Below are 18,435 nucleotides of genomic sequence, written 5' to 3'. Positions count from 1 at the left end.
ATCTAACCACAAGTTCTTCCAGGATGCTTTCTTCGGACTGGCTGCGCTTGTGTTCGATTAGATTAGATTAGATTAGAAAAGGTCCAATAAACCAAAATTTCAGTTTTTGCTTTTTGGGTGTTTTTAATACCCCTGACTCAAGGCGGTTTCAAAAAACACCCAAAACGCAAAAACTGGAAATTTGGTTTATTGGACCTTTTCAAAAAAACTCCAGACTTGTAGTTGTACCGATCAGAAAATTCATCTAAAAGATACATATTTTCGAATATTTCGTACCATTTTTGTATGGACAGCCACATTCTTGAAGCCTGTAATTCTTTTAGTGAACCAACTACACAAAATGGCTTCTTTGGTCATAAGAAAAGCCCCTACAAAATTTGAGCCTTGTAAAAAAATACAAAGAAAATCTATTTCTAGTTTTGGTGAAAGCAGCAAAAGCAGTGAGCAATTCTCATTGCTTTTGCTCGGGATCTCTCTGCACGAAATGTTTCCACGAAACATTTCACCCGTCCATCAAGCCAACCGCACAGCGAAAAACCCACCATCGGCATGGCCCGCTCGCGCGTCTGTCATGCGCCTTCTGGTAGTTACCACAGCCGCCGTCGCGGCGCTACCTCCCACCAAAGAGGGGAAGGTATACGCGATACGATAAGATTCATCATTCAGGCTGAATTTCTTTTAATTACTTTTTAAATTAAGTTTTAATTGCGAGTCGATGCATTAATTGGTTGATTAATTAAGCAATAAGTTGGTAGATTTGAAGTAAGCCTAAGTCAAGCTAAGTACTTTGAAATCCGCTTCCGGTGGCCGAAACGGTTGCGCGCGTTGTCAAACTTCAGCCCGAGTCCGTCGTCACAGACAGATAGAGACACACAGTCGGTACGGTCAATCGAGAGCAAGGAGAGTCGGAGAGACTCATTATGTCCCGTGGCCTACTACGAGACTATAGTGCGAGTGCGAGTTACTAGTGCAAAAGACGGTCCAAGTGCGTGATTTACCACTAGTCGGTGCAGCTAATCTAGTAGTAGTCGGGTTGTGATTTGGAGTGTCGACATTGTGGAAGGGGGTGAAATTGGCTCAGAATTAGGGTATTTAGACTGGTTGCAACGCGAAGTTTTATAATTGTTTCAAATTGCGAGCAGTTTTAAATTTTTAGAACTGGCGGAAATGAAACTAGAACACGGTGCTCGCAACGCGCTGATCTAAATGTTGTTTCAAAAAAATGCTTTTAATTGTGTGCGTATGATTATCAACACAGCATCATAGTGTGTGTGTAAGAATACGTGGATATCTCCATACTAGTCTCCATATATCTGATTTTTTTTGAAACTGAGTTCTATTCCAGTTCCAAATCGTCTCACGTTTGAAACAAACTCGTCGAGCAGTTTTATTCCGGTTTCAAAATACTGCTCGAAAAATAAAACTGCAACTCCGCGTTGCGGGTGGTCTGTTTCAGTTCTATTTGAAAAATGAAACAGCTAGAACAAAGTAGAGCCGCGTTGCAACCAGTCTTACGGAACAGAAGTCAGACGCAGAGCGAATCAACAGTCGCGAAGAGAGAACGGAGAAGGGACCATGCTAATGGTGAACGCAAACCTCAAGGAGAAAATGCTTCGGTTCCAAATCCCGAACGAGCTGAAGGATGACTTAATCTACTGCCAGCGCACCATCAAGGTGTTCATAAAGGTCCACCAGGTAAAGGCGGAGATTCCTTGTAGAATAGTCCCCGTAAAACACGAACCCACCACCTTCACCCACCTCCGAATTACCTTGTAGAAGTACGAGTTCATGGTCAGCCGAACAACAACTGTCAGCTCCTCGCAGGCCTACTTTGTTACTTCGCTCGCTCGCACCTTCCCCAACAGAGTGTGCCGGAAGCATGCTCCTCTGCGGGTCTCACACTTCCGGCCTACCATTCGCGGCAGGCAACAACGTTGGCCATGACGGGTTCCCCATGTTTGGCTGTTCGGCTGCCATGTTTTGACCGTGTCAGGCAGCCTGCTTCGATCGTGTGACGCATGATTTCTCAACTCCACAAGTTAATTCCCTTCTCTTGCAATTCTTTCAGCTTCTGGCCTCGAAACTGTCCAACGGGTTGACCCAGAGCCAGGTGAGTTCATCGAAATGTGTTGCATTTCCCGAAATCAAAAACAAAGTAGGCAGATGCAGGCGATGCATTTCGAGCCTGTCCTCCTCCTAGAAGAAGTGAGAGAGAGGTGATAAATCATGATTTAGTTGGTTGGTTGGTTGGTTTGGAGAATCCAGGCAGGCCTTGCAGAATCCATCCGCTTGAAGCGCGTGATATGGCGTTTCGTGTGTGGCGGAGGGTGGTGCGGCCTACTTGGTGGCTTGAAGGGGAGAGGGGGCAGGGCTAAAAATAACGTAACATTTCTGCCACCTTCTCGGTGTAAGAAGAGGCAAAGTGGGAAGTTTTTGTTTTGTTTAATGACAAAGGAGGCAGATTATCGCAAAAATGTGACGCACTTTATTTTTGAATTTCCGTTTTGTAAACAAAGCAAAGTCGAGGGTTCGTCCGGTGATAGTGCCTCGTGGGTCTTGTGAGCGAGTTAGGAGAAGATAAGATGGCAGGTCAATGTGATGCGGCAAGGTTGCGGCGGGGAATGAGAATTGGAATTCAGTTTTAATTAAAGTTATTATTTTGGTCATTTTATTGATCGCTACGTAAATATGCAAATTTAAAAATGTTTATACTACTAAAGGAAATATTAGTCTATGACAAACAAAAAAAAAACTCGCCCTTTTTCATGTTTGACAGTTTGACAAACTCGCACCAAAGAAAAATGTATGCAGGCCCAAGGTATGTAGATTAGATAAGGTAAGACGGGAATTCCCAGCTGTCAAAATAGTTAGCACGAAACCCAGATTTTATCAAGGGAATGATGGAAAGAGAGGAATCACAAATCCGTATAAATAATTTCAAGATTTTTCAGGTGTAAACCGAAAACGCGATCAAAAATTAAAATGGAAGAATAAGGCTTTTAACTGCTTATTTAATTGTCGGTGTACAGGACGCCGCACTGTTTAATCATTTTCTGACGTACATTCAATTTTGCAGTCCGAACCCAGTCATTGAACTGGAAAAAAATATCAAATTTTCTTTTCTTGATTTGTGTGCACCTACGTCGAAGACCAAGATTGTGTACTTTTTGCTCTTTGGTCTGACAGTCTTGGTCTGACAGATTTGGTCTGTCAGTTTTATCATGGATTTTGGTCTGGTCTAGACGAGGGATAGGACACAGCACCTTCCTGGATTTTATATGGCGATTTTCAGAAAAGTGGGAATTTGACAATTTTCCGGGCAAATTTCACCGGTTTTTTTTTCTGTGGGGTAGTTAAGCATGCCAAACTGAACCGAAAAACGCGTTTAGTTGAATTTATTTTTTTCAAAAAATATTTGTGTTTTAAAAGCGTGTTTTGGTTCAGTTTGGCATGCTTAACAACCCCACAGAAAAAAATCCTGTGAAATATGCCCGGAAAATGGTCAAATTTTCACTTTTCTGAAAATCTCCATATAAAATCCGGGTTTCGTGCTAACTAACTATTTTGACAGCTTGAAACCCCGCCTGAAAAAAGTGGTGATTTTTTAATTAACTTTTTTTCGACAAAATTTTTTTTCCTGAAATCCGTAGTTTTAATTTTTGAAATCTCTTTAATATGTTTAAGCGGAAAAACGCCGCATCTTTTAAGCCATTCGAAAGAATGGACCAAATCAAGCAAAACAATGTAAAAGGACCTAAGTCGAAAATCAAAACAAACGAGATTTTTTATGCAAATGATGCACTAAGTCTTCAACTATCGCTATATATCGAGAAAAGTTCAAAAAGTTGATATTTTTATTAATAAATCCCAATTTTACTAAGGGCCAAAGTAATTTAGATTGGGTTTGTTTTCAACATCCACATAGCCCCTTTACTATAAAGGACCAATATGAAAACTGGAGATGTTTTGTTTTGAAATCGTGTTAGCTCAAGGGACAAACAAGATGTTGTTTATAAACAAAATTGAAATCAATTTGGCCCTTTGCTTCAAATTATGTTTTTTATACCGATTGCTGCTTCAAATAAAAGAAAATCACGGTAATTTTTACAAATCTCGTTAATTTACACGGTACGAATCAGCTCCGACGTGAAGCGACTTGCAGCAATAAAGTGGCGGAGAGCGTCCGGCGGCGGTGAGAAGTCTGCTGTAGGAACGAGCACATTGGTACCTGTGTCGGGAGTGTCCGCTCCAGGAAGCGGCTTGGAGAAATGGCCATTCGCAAAAGAGACACTTCATAAAACATAAGACGTGATAATAGTAATATTCGTCACAATTGAAATAAACGTAACCCAAAAATGTTTGCAAATAAATTTTATTTATTCGGTAACAAGCATTACTTCATTTTTCCTTCGATCGACAGTCAGGGAAGGTATTTGCCGATGGGCCTCAAAAAAGCTTTTTTCATTTATTTCCTTCCAGTTAAGGTATTTACTATAAAGATGTATGGAGCACTTGCAGATATTTTACTAATGAACAACTTTGTAGAACATTGTTTTGTTCTAAACTGAGTGCTGTTGACATTAGAGCGTAAACAAAAATCCCCTCACCATCGCGAGTGAGGGACGGCGATGGTGGCAACAGCACTCAGTTTAGAACAAAATAGTGTTCTACAAAATTGTTCGTTTGTACAAAATCTACAATTGCTTCATACATCATTATAGTGAATTCTGTAACTGGAAAAAACAATCAAACGAGGGCTTCGCGATGGTTTTTTGCCATCTGCCATCTCTGTCGACAGTCTTCGGATCCAACCTTCGGTTGAATAATGATAGAAACTCCACCGTGGAACATTGGCCATCGAATTTTCGATCTTTCCTGAAGCCATTTCTCACATTAGTTTGCATTCCCGTGTCTTACTGTCTCCATCTCGTTCCGATGAAACTCTCCGTTGCTAGTGCTCCGAATCACCGTTTTTCTCGGGAGTTGCTCATGACCGTCCACCGACCCAGTAGCTTTTTGCGAACGGCCTAGCGATATTGTGGCGCGGTTCCAGCGACAATTTCAGCAGCTTGATTCACACAAGTTCGTCCACGATATACTCTGTTGAAAATCCTCCACTAAGGGAATTTGTCTGTAAAATAGAAACTTATCTAAGTATTACCATTTTAAAACCCTTAAAAAGTTACTGACCTTGATAAATGCAGAATGAACATAACACGGCAGCCACGGCAACTTCCCAACCTTATTGCAGAATAAACAATTTCTTCCACTGTAAAATTATATTTTTCACATCAGAATATCGCGATTTGCCCTCGATTACACAAAATTCTATCGAACTGGCCGCGAAAATAAAAAAAAACCCTTTCAAAATTAAAACAAAAGTTTGCTTGAAAAGGCCCCAACACGAAAGCAGACTCTGTTTTGGTTTGGCCTGCCAGGCCAAAACAAAAGAACAACATAAACAAACCGTCATCGTGTTTGGCCTAGGGTCCAACTGGAAAACGAAACTGTCACTGTTTACAAAGGTGCTATCACGCAAAGGGCCCAGCTCGATCCCGCACTGGTAAAACTTTCGCACGAGGCCTAATTATTTTTTTCATTGATTTTCTTGGGGAAAAAAACTGTTCCCGTGAATTTGAATTTAGCGAAGCTTAAGCACACTAGTTTTACGCTATTTGAGTGAATAATCATAGTAAATTGTTCATTTTTCTTAAAATAGGAATTGAATTACTAGTTGCAAATTTCATTCTCGTTTTTCTCAATGTTTTGAAAAATGACAATGGCCGTTTTACAATGTTTTGCTTGAAATGGCCGACGATTTATGAAGTATTTTTTTGAAGTTTTAATTTTTGTACATATTTTAAATCTTGTACTTAACATTTTTTGGCCTCATTTTTTATGTAAAATTGAATTTGCTTTCGATTGTAATTGCAGTACTCAACGGCCTTCAATCCAAAAAATCGCAAATTTTTTTATGTTTAAAACGCATTCTAAAGAAGAACTCTTAAAATTCAAGCAAATGATAAGGTTGGAAGTGTCAATGGTTTAATGTAACTTAGCCAACGTTTTTAAAAATGTATTTTTTCTGGGCTCAAATTTGGCTGTGTTTATTAAAAACATTTCCCTTATACTATGTGAAAATAAATATGCAATAATTTTTGTAGTGTACCAGACTCTGCCTCTAAGCATTTACTTTAAATTTAAATGATAATGGTATCGTTTTATAGTAAAAAGTGTGAAAAATGAGCAAAAAATTTAAAAATTATTGTAAAAACAACAAAAAACTAGATAGGTAAAAGGTAAAGATAGGAGATGGTAGAGTAAGCCAAATACTATCATAACCAAACATAAACCCAATGAGATAAATGCAAATTAAAATACTGAAAATGAATTGAGAAAAATATAAAACAAGAGAAGTACAGTTTTTCGTAGAACAAAAGTTGCTCAAAATGACTTCCTAAACGCGGGATTTTTTTTTAAATCCGAAAAAATGTGGAAAGTAGAGAGCTAAGTGCACCGTTTTCAAAATATAGTCTAACAACAATATAGACAAGACTAAAATTTCAAAAGGGCCAGACATTCAATATCATAGATCCCACCAAAAAATAGTTCCCTCTCTTTTGTGCAGCTGCTCTTTGAACGATTTTTTAATCCCAGTGTTGTATATTAGTGATAGAATAAACTATCTTTAGATGATTCCTGCACCAAAATATTAGAGGGTATAGCGACCGTCACTATAGCTTGTGAGTCTTGTTGTGAGTTCTCTTCTTTTATCTCGTCTCTTTCTATCACTCGTTCGCTTCTCCTCGTCCACGAACAATCGCCGAAGATTCTTTTGTTTTCTCCGAAACCGCAATGAATGGACGGGGATGTGGAACAGATCACCCACTACGTCCCGTTAACCTGCGTTAGCAAATTTTGTTTTGTGTCGGCTTTTGTGGATACGTTCTGTCGAGGGTGGATGATTGAGAAAACGGGAATGAGAGAGACAAAGGGAATTTTAATACGGATTGTGTGTCTGAGAATCTCGCGTCGGAAAGAAGGGCAGAGAAAATTGGGAGACTAAATTTCGCCTTCATCTTTCTTTACACAGATCTCCAAGCTCAAGCGCTACCTGCACGAGCTAGAGTCGGAAATGGTGGAGATCGGCAACGAGCAGCGGCCGCTCGTTCAGGAGCTGGACGGGCTCATCTTCGCGTACCTGCGGCAACTATCGGCCCGCGAACTGGTCGACGTGGACGCGGAAACCGCCCACGGGTACGTCTCGCGCGCCCTGTCCGTCCACTACGAGATGAGTTTCAACACGAAATATACTCCGAGGAATGTGACGGAGCGGTTGAGCGAGGCCCAGCTGGTCCACAAGTATGAGTGAGTGTGATGCTTGATTGATGTTTGGACGGATTTTAATGAGATTCGTTTTTATTCATGGTTGATTCCAGGTTGTCTTCGTTCGACGAGGCTCGTCCCAAAAAGGAAAAGGACGAATCCCAGAGCAGCGTCGGTTCTTCGGTGTCGCCGACGGGCGCCCATCCGTACAACCAGAAGCAACAGGTGTCGCTGCTGAAGCCCAAGGAGGAACGCTGCACGGGAAATGGATCTTCGAGTTCGCAGCAAGCTCGCGAGCAAGCGCTGAAGAAGATCGCACCGGAAACGATCGCGGTGCCGCGCAAGCTGGTCAAGACGTTGCCCAAGACTGCGGCTGGAGAGCCGTCGCTGGCGCGCCCGATCGCAAAGCTCCCCGACCTGGAGAAGGCTTCGCCGGTTAAGGTGGAGGAGGACGATGAAGAGGACGAACTGCCGGAACTTCCGCCAACGGTTGCGATCAAGAAGAGTCGGTTGAATCTGCTGCAAGCGTTGACAAAAGCCAGGAACCAGAACCAGAACGCCCCCGAGGGGGAGGTCGCCAAGCCGAGCTTACCGCGCCAACGCGCAACCATGACCAAGACCAAGAGCGACCCGCTGCCTAAGCGAGGTGCCTCCAGCGGCGGAGGCAACGCTTCGTCCGATTCTTCCCCCAACTCGCGCTCCTCAACGCCGCTCTCCGTCAAAGCCTCCGACGACTCGTCGTCCGACCCCGTTCGCAGCCCCATCGAGGAGTACGTCGAGCCGCAACCCACCGACATCGCCGAACTGCCCCAGCCCATGTTCCTGCGCTACTTCGGTCTGCTCACCCTGGACGAGAGCAAAGCCCTCGCGACGCGCAAAACCGAACGCAAGCGGCGCAGCTGCAACAGCACCGAACGCAAGGACTTCCACTACGGCAAGATCGACTACTACGAGCAGCAGCTGAGCCACATTGCGCGCCGCAGGGTCAACAAGCGACCGATTCTGTACTCGCCGCCGGCCACGCGGGGCGTCAAGAAGCGCAAGCACTTTGAGCTGATTGCGGACCGGACGGGGGCGGGCAGTGTTAAGGGAGGAGGTTCGGGATCGTCGTCGTCGAGTTCGGGATCGGGAGCGGCGGCGGCGGCGGCGCGTGTTGTGACGGGAACGGCCGAGAGTAACAAGCTGGTGCTGGCCGATTTGGAGAACAAGATGTGCATCGTGTGCAATAAAACAGGTAGGTTGACCCTAAATCAAAAATGATTTATTCCACTTTTGGGTCTCGTTCACCATCAAAATCAACATGTTATGCGTTGATTCGTGCCTATAAATGTTATAAGTTCATAAAACTATTCAATCACATTGCAAATTTTAAAGAACAAACATTTTTGAAAAATGTCCATGGTTCATGGTTGTCTCTGAGCATCGCACTTCACGGCAAAGCGTGGTACTTAACTATTTTTATTTTTATTTGATTTATTATTATTTTTTAAATATAAGATTTTTGATAATTTTTTAATCAAATATAATTTATTATTGTTTTTTTTTCGAGTTTTTGAAATTTTACAATCTTTTTTGAATCATTTAAAATTTTTGCTTTGTTTTTTTTCAATTTCTGAAAAAAACATCAAGCTCTTTAATACAAATTTTCGCTCAAAAACTTCAAAAAATTTTAGAATTTCAGAAAAACTACTTTGAATACTCATTTTTTTTTAGATTTTTAAAGAATTGATAGAACTTTCAAAATTATTTTAGTTCTTCGATTTTTTCCATGTTGTTTTATTTTTTTATATAGTTTTTTGATGATCATTTTATTTTTATTTTTTGAGCATTTGAAACTTTTGATTTGAATCTTTTGTTTTTTTTTCATAGTTTTTTTAAGGATTTAAGCAAATATTTTTATTTGCGTCAAAACAGTCGATTATCCGAAGGATTGTACGGGACGTCGGATAATCGAATCACGAACAATTTGTTTTTTTCTTCTATTTTATTACTTTTAACGTTGAATTCAAGTTCTTTTAGTCAAATTTGAATGGTTTATTGCCTATTAAATTTAAAAATGCATTTTTTCAATATTTCATCACCGCCATTTTGGATTTAAAAATTCTAAATGACTCAAGAGAACTTTAAGTGCTATCCAATTATCCAAAGTGAAATTTTGCCAGTGCCTTCGAATAATCAAATCTGGGCTGTATGTTTTTTGAAATTTTCTTTTTTTATTTTGTTTTTGATATTTTTAGTTCTTTGATTTTTTATCATTTAGAATCTCTTGATTTTAGAAATGTTTCATTTGTTATTAAATCTTTTGATAATTTTGCTTTACTCTTTGAGTCATGGAGTTTATTTTTAATATTTTCCTGTTTTTTATTTAGATATTTTTTGAAATTTGAAATATTTATTATTTTTGTTGAATCTAATAAAACTTTTTATTTTATATTTTAGTTTTTGGAATTTACTGGTCGTTTTTGAAACACTGTTGGTTTTGCAAAAAGATTATTTTTGTAATTTTGAATTTGATTTTTTTTTAAATTTTGAATGTTCTGGTTTTTACCAATTTCAACTCATTTGAAATTTTTAATTAATTCTTTAATTGTTTTTTGAATCATTTTAAAGATAATATTTTTTCTTTGCTTGTAAATTTAGACACTTGGAAATTTTTTAGAAAGATTTTTTTTTTATTTTTGTCATGTCTTTTTGTTTTTTTTTAAATTGAAATAACTTTTTATTGGCAGTTTTTATTTTATTTTTAACGTTTAAAAGTTTTTTTTTTAAGATTTTATTTCAACAATTAATCCCTGGGCCTTGTCAAGTCAAGGGGCATGATTTGATCCTAGTGCATTAGTTAAAATTTGGGTATACATTCTTTTTTATAAGCACTATGGACACCACTTCATGCTACGAGAACTCGCTTTGCCGCAGCCCCAGGGCTTAAGCGTAGACCGATAAGCTGTCTTCGTGAACTAAGTAGTTCTCCGATAGTGAAAATATCACAATTGCACAAGACACCGCTGCTTCTGTGACTTTTTCACTATCACAATGTGGGATTTAGGTCGGGACTTCAGGATAGTACAATTGATTTGTCGCTTAGCATTAGCATTTAAAATAAATCTGTATCCTTTCCAAATCTTTTTGATGTTAAAGTTAGTTGCAATTATTAAGTTAGAGTAATGCTGTCAATAAACTTTGATTGATGTAGAATACAAGGCATTCTTTTATGTCAAATTGTCCATAGAGTCTCGATCAATCAATAATGTAATGATATCGGACAAAATTCGTTGATGTCGGCCAAGGGCTGCAAGATTCCAAGTATCCACAGTGCAATAAATAAAGTTCCCAGTCCTGCTAGTTTGAACTATGTTTTAATGCCTTTGGATACTAGGGATGCCCAGGTGCAGGACATCCTGGAAGGAGCGGAACTGACTGTATCGGCAGTCCTGTTTGCGACTGTCGTAATCAGGGAAGCGATCCGCCAAATGTTGGTTGTTAGTATTCCTGGTTATGAGAGTCTGAACAGTATAGCTCTGGTCCTGCATCAGTTCCCTATCCTCATGCCTCCCCGTATGCTAGATGATGACTTGAACATCTGTCTAGCTGGCGGTCGATGATGTCCATGTTTCGAATCGTGGTGATTGCCCTGTCTTGTCACATGTATTTACGTAACCGACGTATAGGCGAGTGACAAGGTAGCACTATCATGACGAAGTATGATTGCGTGGACGGCCATCACTAGGGAGTTCCGTAGTGATTTTTCAATGGAGCGTAGCCTTGGGTGTGAGCAGGCAGCCTATTCCAGTCACATTCAAAGTGAACTGTTTGTTTGCAACAGGGGTTGTGCCCTTTTGGGAAGTTACTTCGGAATTTAACGATCCTTAGGGAGGATTCTCCAGGACAATCATATTGAAATAGCCGAATGAGGAGGGCACGGAACAACGCAGTTGGTTTGGGTGCATACCTAGATTAGCTGTGTTGTTTTGGGTGGGATTGGGTTATTCGTGAGCAAGAAGTTCATGTATTAATGCATCTTTTTGTCTTCATTTTCATGTCATGCCTGGGCCTACGACTGGAGGACGGTCGCACCAGGACAACCGAATCAAGACGTCTCCGGTGTGATATCTATCACATTGGAAACAACAGCAACAACAACAACCTGATGGCACTCAGGTTCCGGAAAGTATTAGTATCGTTATTTTATAGTTTTTATATTTTATTAACATCCCTTTCTTTGCAGAGCATGGACAACAATAACAAAGTGGCAATGTGGGAAAGGGAAGTCATTTGTGATTGTAGAAGGTATTGTTTTGATTCACAGCATGTTGAACGAACTGTTGTGGATGTACCTAGAACATCGCAGCACGGGGTATTTCTTCTGCACATTTCCAACAACAGTACTTGTTCGGTAACTTGGCTGAGAATGTAGCACAGTTACCGAATGCTGCTCGCAAACTGGGCTGAACGAAAAATGACGAGGGGACCGATGCATAACATTTTCTCTACAAATGTAAAATGATGGTTGCTTAAATTTCTTTCAGAGCTCACCTTTAATTTTTCCTTAAATTTTGACATAACATTTCATTAAAACTTAAATATGATTTCTAATTTGCTGAACTTGCTTGTGCATCCACTGGTCCCTCATCATTCCGGTTTGTTTGGTTATTTTACGTTTGTCTGCTTTTTAAGTGGGCTACAGCCCAAGTAGTTTAGTCAAACAAGCTCAGTTACCGAACCAGTACTTTACTTTAATTTTGCTTCACTCATCTTTCTACTTTCCTTCTCTCATTTCCCAATGAATACTGAAACGTGTTTTCCCTAACAAAAACAGTTTACCTTAATATGTAAACAAAACAATGTTAACTTCTGTTTATCATTGATCTTTCCTTTACCCATTTACTTATTTATTTATTAAAATATAATTTTCATCGGCTCCTACTCTTCTTTCCTTCAAACTACAATTATTCTTTCAGTATCGAACTTTATGTAGTTTGCTTTCCTTTATTGTCTATTGTTTAAATCTACGCCCTTTTCTTCAAACAAGTATGGTTCGAGTCCTTACTTAATATATTGAATGATCACACACATAAAATTATTGTATTTTTGGTAAACTTTTGAATAACATGCTTAGGTTCAAAACATTGTAACAAAACACCGCGACAGAATAAATAGCAACAGATTAACACGATTCAACATTAGGGAAGATTTCAGGAGAAAACAGTACACAGTAGAATAACAACTAGTTTTTGATTTCAAACTAAAAATAAAACAGTACTTGCTTTAATGAAAATTGATAGGCACACTATAAATGGTTAGGCGCTTATACTTACATCAAACCCTACGTAATGTACCACCCCCGGCCGAGTTAAAATGCGTAACCGGAAAAGAAGGTGTGCATGCCTGGCACGAACACTCAAAGCGTGTTCTAGCGTGCTGCTCGTACTGACTCAGAGCAAGGGTGAGATGTAGGTGTAAGGGCAGTGCGTGTTCGTCGGGAACCTAGTGCATAAGATCGGTCAAGGCCCGTTCTTGCACTGAAAATTGCGAATTGCGAATTGCGATATCGGACAAAATTCGTTGATCTGTTGAACTAACGGTTTTCGGATTATGGTTGTATCGACCATTGTTGCGAATCGAGGAACTACGGATCTTTTGACGTAAATGGTCATTTCTTTTTCAAATCGCGATTCTGTCCTATTTGTATATCAATTCATAAATTTTTATTGTTTTTGATAAAAGTAGTACACCAACAGTTAAAGGAATGTTAAGTTTTGAACATTAAGTTTAGACGTTTAGAGGATTTTAGATTAAAGTTTAGATTTTCAATCCAAAGTAGTTAGCAAATGAATATTTGGACTTATATGAATGATTGAACATTTTGGACTTATGAATAACACGTAACTGTGCATTTATTCTAGAGTCAGATCCATACAGCGTCAGTGTTTATTTGGTCGAAGTGTACTAATTCATTGGCAGATCTGATTCTAGTTGTAATGTACGACAAGACTACTGACGGACGTGACAGGACGAGGGCCCAGTTTAGAGGTTTCAACATCAACAATGTGCGGCTGGACCACCCTCCCAAAAAAAAAAAAATAAAAAAAAAAAAAAATAAAAAAAAAAAAAAAATAAAAATTAAAAAAAAAATAAAAAAAAAATAAAAAGAAAAATAAAAATTAAAAAAATATAAAAAAAACAGCAGACAAAGAAAAAATCTGTCGGTACCAGTCGGAATCTTATTTTCTGGTACTCGACAAGCCCCCCGGCTGAATGCCTTTTCTGAGATTTTTGGATGTCCGATCTTGTTAGTTAGTCAAAGCAAACAAAAAGAAAAATTCTAAAATTTAAAATTCAAGAATTTTTAATTTTATGAGTATTATTATTTATTTTTTTTTCATTTTGATTTTATTTTATTTTATTTTTTTTATATTTTTTAAATTTTTTTTTTAGATATAGTTTTTTTTTGAAATATTAGATTTTTTATAATTTTTGAATCAAATAAAACTTATTATTTATTTAACTTTGCTGAGTTTTTGATATTTTACAATATCTTTTGAATTATTAAATTTAAACTTTTTTGTTTTTTTTTAATTTCTGAGAAATTTTCAACTTTTTGAACAAAACAAATTTTTTTGTTCAAAAACTTCAACTAATTTAAGAATTTCAGAAAAAAAAACTATAGATTTAAGATTTTTTAACACTCTTTTTTTCAAAAATAAATAGAATTTTCAAAAATGTTTTAATTGTTTGATTTTTTCCATGTCGTTAAATTATAGTTTTTTATGATTTGTTTTTTTTTTTGGGCATTTGTAAGTTTTGATTTGAATAACCGGCTCCGTGGCTTAATGGTTACGGCTTCTGCCTCACAAGCAGAAGGTTCAGGGATCAAATCCCGGTCGGTACATTTGAAAATTGGAATCAGGAATTTGAACTTTGTATATGAACAAAAACGAAAAAGAATCAGGTGAGATTCGAACTCACACCTTTGGATTGGTGGTTTGGGACGCTAAGCAGTCGGCCATCAGAAGGTTTACACTCTAGCAGTGAATTGATCCGTAGTGTTGAAACATGTTATCTTCTCATATTAAATACGCGCTGATCCCTGATTTGCCTGAGGGGATTGGAAGATCGAGTTTCCTTCAGATGCTTGCTTCTATGTTTAGGCGGGGCCGAACAATGCCCAGCGACCTCAGTTTTCTAAAGAATTACTATATATTTTTATTTTTGTCAATACAGTCCAGAGTCGATAATCCGAAGTTTTTGTTTTCTTTTTATGTTTTTGACATTTTTAATTCTTTGATTTTTTTATCTTCGTTGAATCATTTAAATCTCTTATTTTTTTAAATGTTTCATTTATTATAAAATCTTTTGAGTTTTTTTTACTCTTTGAGACATAAAGTTTTATTTTTAGTATTATAATGTTTTTTTATTCAGTTTTTTTAAACATTTTCCATGTTTGTTGAATTGATTTAAACTTTTGTTATCTTTTTAATTTTGTATTTTAGTTTTCTTTAAGTTTTTGTTTTTTTCGTTTCGAATCTTTTGAAATATAGAATTGTTGATCTTTTTGAATATAATAAAACTTATTATTTTATTTTTTACTTTTTCGAATTTCATGGTCGTTTTTAAATCATTTAAAATTGTTGATTTTTCTAAAAGATTATTCTTTTGTTTTTTTATGAAGATAAGATTTTGTTTTGTAATTTTGAATTCGAAACTTTGGATTTCTTAATTTTTGTCAGACACTTTTTATTAATTTATTTTTTTAATGTTACATAAATCATTTCAAACTTAAGATTTTTTTTTGCTTAGAATTTTAGACGCTTTTAATTTTTTATTCTTCATGTTTTGATCTTTTTCAATTTTAGTTTCTCTTAACATTTGAAATTTATTTTTCGGATTTTAGATTTGTTTTTGAATTTTTAATCATTGTTTTTTTTTGGCTTTTAACGTTAAGAGAAATTTTTAAGATTAATTTTTTACATTTCAATTGATTTGAAACTTTGAAGTTTTTTAGTATTTTTTAAATTAGTTTAGATATTATTTGGAATTTATAAGTTTATTAATTCTTAAGTTTTTCATCTTCTATTTCATTTCTTCATTCCGAAAATTCAAAAAAATAAAATTACAAGCAATTAAATTTTTTTTTTTCAAAAAAAAAAGAACTAAAAATACCCAATTGTTTTTCTAATTTTCACAAAAAATCTATTTTTTGTTATTTATGGAATGAATTCTTTTTTGAATGATTCAAAACTTTTGAATTTTCAAGATTATTTTATTTTTTTTAATTTTAAATTTTCAGTGTTTTTCAATACTTTAAACTTTTAGAATTTTTTAAATTGTTTGATTTTTGCAATGTTTTATTTGGGTTTTTGTGTTTCTTTGTTTTAATGTTCTTTGATTTTTCGATGCATTTTTTTCAAATTTATAGAATGTTTATAATTTTTAATTTTTCATTTATGTTTTAAACCTTTAATTTTTTTTTGCCGTGGAGCGAATTGTATGTTTAATTTCGTATATTTTTTTATTTCGATTTTTGGGTTTTCTGGATTTCTTTATTTTCGAAATGGTTAATTTTTAATTTATTTCTGTTTCTGTTTATTTTTTTTTTCATTTTGTGATGCTTTTTTTGGGTAATTTTGAGAATATTTTTAATTCTTGATTTCGTTATGTTTTTTTTTATTGAATTTATTAAAAAAAATTACTCGGAGAAAACAAAACAAAAATATTCCCTTCCAGTGATGGAAGAATCTTCATGAAAAGAAAATCTTTTGACGCTCATCAAGAGAAAAAATCTGATGCGAACATGGCTCTCCTCTCTCGCGCACGAAAGATCGGTAAAAAGATACTCACAAAAATATCATTTGGATTAATCGGTGGAACAATGACCTGTCACTTTTCGTAGGTGAACAATGTTTGTAAACATAACGAAATAAATGAATTTAGGTAGTGAATGAGAATCACAAAAAATCTTCGACTGATTGATTTTCATCGAGATGTTCGGAAGCGATTTTCTTTTGCCCCCTATTGTGAAGAAAGTTTGCAAGCGAAAAAGACACTTTTGCTGAAGCTTTCGCAAAAGATGCACTAAGAAAGCGCAAACTACGCAGAAAGTACAAATTTGTTAGAAACAAAAAGCCGTTTGATTTAATTATAAAATTTCTATGATGCGGCCAGGCCTACTGCGTAAAGTTAAACGCAGCAATTATTTCTTGACTTTTTTTTGATAAGGTCCTATAAACAAATGTAAACATTGAGTGTATCCCTTTCACACCTTATGTCAAAGGCCATCGGAGTAAGCGGGATACACTCAATGTTTACTTTTGTTTATAGGACCTTATAAAAAAAAAGTCAAGATTTGTTGAACATGAACCTATTCAATAAAACACATCAAATGCAAATTCATAAGGGAAGAAACAGGGTCAAAAGTATCATGGTAGTACAGCAAATATTTTTTTAAATAATAAAGAATTTTTTTCCTAACATTATTTTTCTTTTTCTTCCAGGTTCCCCCGACAGTCTGAGCGCGTGCGTGTACTGCTGCAACATATACCACCTCAAGTGCCACAGCAACAGCATCTTCAACCCGCAGCTGCTCCGCCAGCGGGACAACATCTGTCCGGTGTGTCTGGCGAAGAAGCAACAGGCGGCGCTCGCCCTCCAGAACCAACAGCGCGGTAATAAGCCCTAAGCCCGAGGGTGGAAACTTCCGAAATTTTAGATTTAGCGACTTTTCCTGTATATTTTTGTGTTCTATCGCCGCCGGTTTTCTTTGAATAGTTTTTTATTCTCTATTGTTTATTTACTCGTGGTAGCACTAGGTTGTAGTAGTATTCGTTTGTAGTAGTTGTTAGTTGCTCTACCGACCGCGTGGAGGCGCGGCCTCTCGTTCCAATAACCTTAGGATAATTTATTTACATAACAAAAGGAACAAAATCAGGTGGCTTCACTTTCCTCTCGCTCTCTTTCCTACTCTTCATCATTGCTTCCCCATTCATTTATCATTTATCCAAAATTATCTTCTTTTGTTTCTCGTCGTCCTGGCACCACAATTTCCCACCATCGCACCTGCACCGCATACATAACCTCAAACTCCCTTTCGCGAACTCCCGAAACGCCGCCCGATCTTCGCAGACGAACTGCAGCGCAAACGCCTGCTGCGACGGGTGGCGGAACAGCGCGCCCGCCACGAGACGCTCCAGCTGCGCCGCCAGTCCCTGGAGGGTAAGTTCGCCCACAAGCAGCGCGTCCGGAAGCGGCTGCTTGCCCAGGAACGGGACACCCGGGACCAGATCGCCGGCCTGATGAACAGCGTGCGGACGCTGCGGCACGAGCAGTGAGCGGAACTGCCATTAAGAGTTTAATTTTTATTTGATTTTAACGTTGCGCCTGGGAGTCACCTGATTTAGATGTAGATTGTGGAAGAGAACAATAGTGGGAGAAGATGAAGAAGAAAGCGTTTGCTTCTATACCCAATAAGATAATATATATTGTACGATAGTTGATGTAATTGGCTGAGAATGTATCATTGTAGGAGCTTGCTGAAGAGTAATGGCTAAAAACCGAATGGAGTTCGCAGAATTTCACTGATGATTGATTTTCAAGTTTGTAAATATATTATGTTATGAAGTAATCATTATTGTGAGACAGCTATATAAATAAAGAAAAATACAAAAGTTTAGCATTTCAACGTAATTGATTTTTTTTTCTGGCCACAAATATCACAAAAAAGGGAAATCGACAAAATTGTTGAGATTTTTGATTTTGTATTGGCAAAGAACTTTGTCCTTAGGGCTCTATTTCTGATGCTGCAAGCAGTTCCTGTACTGGGTCACGTTCGGCCGCTTATTCCGGTAGGCCTCCCACCGGATGATAGTGCTTGCCACAACCTTTATTGCAGAGAGCTTCTTCAGATCGGTTTATCCCTTGGGGAAGAAAACTACATGCACCTCTAGCGCGTCGAGTTTGAGAACCATCTTCAGTAGATATTTGACCTCCACCTCCAAATCGGGTTAGTTTGTAAATCGGCTTGAAACCAAATTCACAACCGATCACTATATCTTTAAGAGCTTGTAAAAAGCCGTGGTTTTCTTCACCACCAAAGTTGGTTGCTTTTGTTTACTT

At 37.5% G+C, this 18,435-nt stretch overlaps 1 protein-coding gene and 1 long non-coding RNA gene across 2 annotated transcripts; one reads left to right on the top strand and one right to left on the bottom strand.

Annotated features, from left to right (window-relative positions):
• The first annotated feature begins 850 nt into the window (after positions 1-850).
• LOC120417794 (uncharacterized) lies at positions 851-18,001 on the top strand. The gene is made up of 7 exons (XM_052710432.1): positions 851-1,095; positions 1,515-1,695; positions 2,069-2,110; positions 7,094-7,368; positions 7,440-8,560; positions 16,818-16,988; positions 17,446-18,001. Exons 2-7 carry the CDS (start codon positions 1,576-1,578, stop codon positions 17,649-17,651), a joined length of 1,935 nt encoding a protein of 644 aa, XP_052566392.1. The 5' UTR covers positions 851-1,095; positions 1,515-1,575; the 3' UTR covers positions 17,652-18,001.
• On the bottom strand, positions 4,795-5,808 carry LOC120417869 (uncharacterized). The gene is made up of 2 exons (XR_005605521.2): positions 5,191-5,808; positions 4,795-5,131 (listed from the first exon to the last, which is right to left on the bottom strand). It is a non-coding gene; the product is annotated as an uncharacterized LOC120417869 (long non-coding RNA).
• Positions 18,002-18,435: the final 434 nt, after the last annotated feature.

This window comes from Culex pipiens, chromosome 1 (genome assembly GCF_016801865.2).
Source record: "Culex pipiens pallens isolate TS chromosome 1, TS_CPP_V2, whole genome shotgun sequence".
Lineage (NCBI taxonomy): Eukaryota > Metazoa > Arthropoda > Insecta > Diptera > Culicidae > Culex > Culex pipiens.
The sequence above is the reverse complement of the archived record's forward strand: the minus strand, read 5'-3'. Positions and strand labels throughout refer to the sequence as shown.